Below are 3,352 nucleotides of genomic sequence, written 5' to 3' on the forward strand. Positions count from 1 at the left end.
TACATAGCCACTTGGGGTGCCGCCATCGATGGATCACGTGCCAAGATCATCGAAGATCCTCCAAAGGAGGAAGAGACTGATCAAATGACGAAGAATCACGAGCGCACAAAGGCATCTCTGGCCCGAAGAAACCCCGGTGCGATGTGATCTCCGCGCATACTCCATCTACCCATGGCGCCACAATGCCTGGAGTAGCCAGGCCTTCCTAAGAAGATGAAGGAGATGCAGGTCAAATAGATGTTGAGAACCACCGAGCTTATTTAGGGGGGCGCCACTAGATTGGCCCAAAAGCTCCTTCTTCCTTCATGTGAGACCTTGCCGAGCTTCACTTCGTCCAGGCTGCAACTCGAAAGTAGCCCAGACACTTGACGTGGAAGCGACATAGCACCATACAACCACTCCCAAGCATAATCTTCAACATAATACAACTATGTACATAGGAGGGACGGCCTCCCCCTCCCCATCCCCTCTAGCCGGAAGAGCTGCCGGAGAGTAGAGGTCGAGGAGCCAAAGATGCTCTAGCGACTCTCAAAGGGACGACGGTGAAGAGAAAGAAATGGAGGAAGCCAATGAGCGTTCGCCTCTTCCCATCCACCGATGGTTCCAATGATTGTTTGTGCGATGTTTGTACTAATCATCGCCGTGTACCATTCCAAGATCTTCTATCCTCTTCATTTCAATTTCAAGATAGATATTTTTGTTTGTTCAATGTGGCTTACCTTGATGCAAAAGTCACGGAAAAAGGACCCTAATATATATCGTTGAGGCTCGCGCATGAGCCCGAAGGCGCGAGCCGCTGCAAAGCTGACATGATCTTTGCATGATATAATATTTGCAAAAGAAATACTTATGCTATGAATCTAGTGACATGGTTTATTTCACATAAACAGCATAGATGCAATAATTATGACTAAAAGGAGGGATTAATATGCGATGGTATATACAAAATCCATTTGTGCAACTTTGTTGCACCAAAATTCTCACAGGAACAACAAACAAAATCACACGGAAAACCATTTGCCCTTCCACTGAATTTGGATTTCGACGTGGCCCGTGACATTTCGCTTTCAGTTCCACCGCCCATTTTCCCCCGTCAACTGCCCAGAGACCAGATCTCTCTTGCCACCAAGTCACCGCCGCACCACCACACATTTCATTTCCCACCCCAAAATACACACTTACAATTCGTTCCAGTACCGTATGTTCTACGTTGTGTATATACACTCTTTCTAGCACGATCTGCTACAGTACACGTGTGGCGAACACATTGTTTCCATGCGAGCACGTACGCACGACTTGCCTTCGCCATCACGCAGCTTCCACGCGCTTGAGCTCCGGCGTCTGGTACGCCGCCCACGCTCCCGCATACGCCGCCGGAGCTGCCGGCTGGCCTCTCCACACGGGCAATGGCTGCGGCGGTGCTGCATGTGTCTGCTCTGTCACCGGCGCCTCCGCGTCAGACAGGCGCCACACCTTGACCGACCCGTCCAGGCTTCCGCTGTACACCACGAACCGCCGATCTCCACGCGAACCGGTCGGCTCCTCCTCGTCCACGGCGACGCACTTCACCGGTCCGGTGTGCCCGGCCAGCACGGCTAGACTGACGTGCTCTGCCCCGTCGCGCCGCCACACGCAGAGCGTCCGGTCGGCCGAGCCGCTCACGACGACGTTGCCGGCCACCGCGAGGCACATGACCGCCATCTTGTGTCCCTTGAGCACGCCGCCGTATCTCGCCTCGCCGTCGATCCAGTACCAGTAGGTGACCAAGCCATCGGACGAACCGACGTACACGACGCGGTCCTCGGGCGACACGGCGATCGCGGTGACCGCGCTCTCGCCCTCCCTGAGCACCCTCTCCAGGACATGCTTCGTGGCGCCGCCGCCCTTCGCGGACATCTCCCGCCGCCACACCTTGACGGTCCCGTCGGCGGACCCGGTGAACACGACGCTGTCGAACCCGGCGGCGGCGACGGTGTTGACGGCGTCGTCGTGCGCGCGCACGGACTCGAGGCACTTGGAGTCGGACACGCGCCACACCTTGAAGGTCCTGTCCCAGGACGCCGAGTAGAGCAGCCCGGCGCCCTCGTCGAGGCTGAGGGAGGACACGGCGTCCGAGTGCCGGAGCCAGACCGCGCGTTTGCGCCCCTTGCGCTCCGTGTGGACGTAGCCGGCCGGGTTGACGGCGCTCCGGAGGTAGTCGGCGAGCCTGGGGAGCGAGCCCACCTGGCGGTGCGCGGCGGGGCTTGCCGCGTCGTCCGCGCGCCACACGCGCACCTTGCCGTCCTGGTGGCCGGTGAAGATGCGGCCGTCGGCTGCGACGACGATCGCCTTGACGAGGCCGCTCGCCGTCCGGAAGGATCCCGCGAGCTCGCGGTTGTCGCGCCACACGCGCACGTTGCGGGAGTCGGTGCCGGTGTAGAGGACGTTGCCGGTGGCTGCCAGGGAGTAGACGTGCCCGTCCTCCTTGACCAGTGACGCGATGAGGCCCGTCGCGCCGGGTTCGGTGGAGGAGCCGAGGCCCGGGAAGTGCGACCACGGCGACTTTGGCGTGGGCGGGGTGGAGGAGGCGTAGCGCGACGTGGTGGGCGAGGCGTCCCCGTCCGTGGTGGCGTAGGAGGAGCAGCTGTGGCCGTCGTCGTCGGAGACGGAGGTTGAGGAGGAGGAGAAGGACCTCGGCGAGCAGGCCGGGTCTTGGCGGAAGAAGTGGAGGAGCTTCTGGTGGTTGCCCATGACGATGATGTTTGATCGATCAGCTGTTGGATTTGCGTCCTTTTATGGCGAGCGAGCCGACTCGAATATGGGATGTCCTACGTCGCAAGGAAGGCCGAGACCGAAAGGGAGAAGGAGCTCGATCGCGAGGGAGAGGAAGAAGCTTGCGAGGTTGGAGAAGGCGATGTGGGCAGCAGCGGTATATATATGGCGTGGAGACGCCGAGAGACAGAAGCGATGCCGTGGGAGCCACGACGTTCCGACAGGTGGATCCGGATCGAGCGGTCCGATTCGATCACTCCTTTCCATTTGAGGCAGGGTTTTGGTTTGCTGATGTTTTGTCGGTTCTTCAAATTTTCTTTTCTTATTTCATTATTGGGCATGGGTTTCGGACTCGGGGCTCTCGGCTGATCACCGAACAGGGGACACGTGGCAATGGTTACGTCATTCATAAAAAGTTCACAAAATGGCGTATCAAAGTTAATAAATTCGAGACATTTTCTATGGGCAGAAAAGGCAAGCCACTTAGAAACCGAATATCGTAACATGTAGAATTTCTTAAAATCAGCTGTGGGTGTCGGAGCTCTATTTAGCGACATAACCATTCTATCAATTTACAACCCTAGTAATGCATTATTCCTTA

At 57.3% G+C, this 3,352-nt stretch overlaps 1 protein-coding gene across 1 annotated transcript; it reads right to left on the minus strand.

Moving 5' to 3' along the window:
• Positions 1 to 1,135: 1,135 nt before the first annotated feature.
• On the minus strand, positions 1,136 to 2,853 carry LOC124699860 (protein JINGUBANG-like). Its single transcript, XM_047232090.1, has one exon. The coding sequence runs from the start codon at positions 2,728 to 2,730 to the stop codon at positions 1,309 to 1,311; it is 1,422 nt and encodes a 473-aa protein (XP_047088046.1). The 5' UTR covers positions 2,731 to 2,853; the 3' UTR covers positions 1,136 to 1,308.
• Positions 2,854 to 3,352: the final 499 nt, after the last annotated feature.

The sequence above is a fragment of the Lolium rigidum genome, chromosome 3, assembly GCF_022539505.1.
Source record: "Lolium rigidum isolate FL_2022 chromosome 3, APGP_CSIRO_Lrig_0.1, whole genome shotgun sequence".
NCBI lineage: Eukaryota > Viridiplantae > Streptophyta > Magnoliopsida > Poales > Poaceae > Lolium > Lolium rigidum.

Bases quoted from the DNA above. Each gene is read 5' to 3' on its own strand.
- LOC124699860 (XM_047232090.1), bottom strand. From the start codon at position 2,730: ATGGGCAACCACCAGAAGCTCCTCCACTTCTTCCGCCAAGACCCGGCC.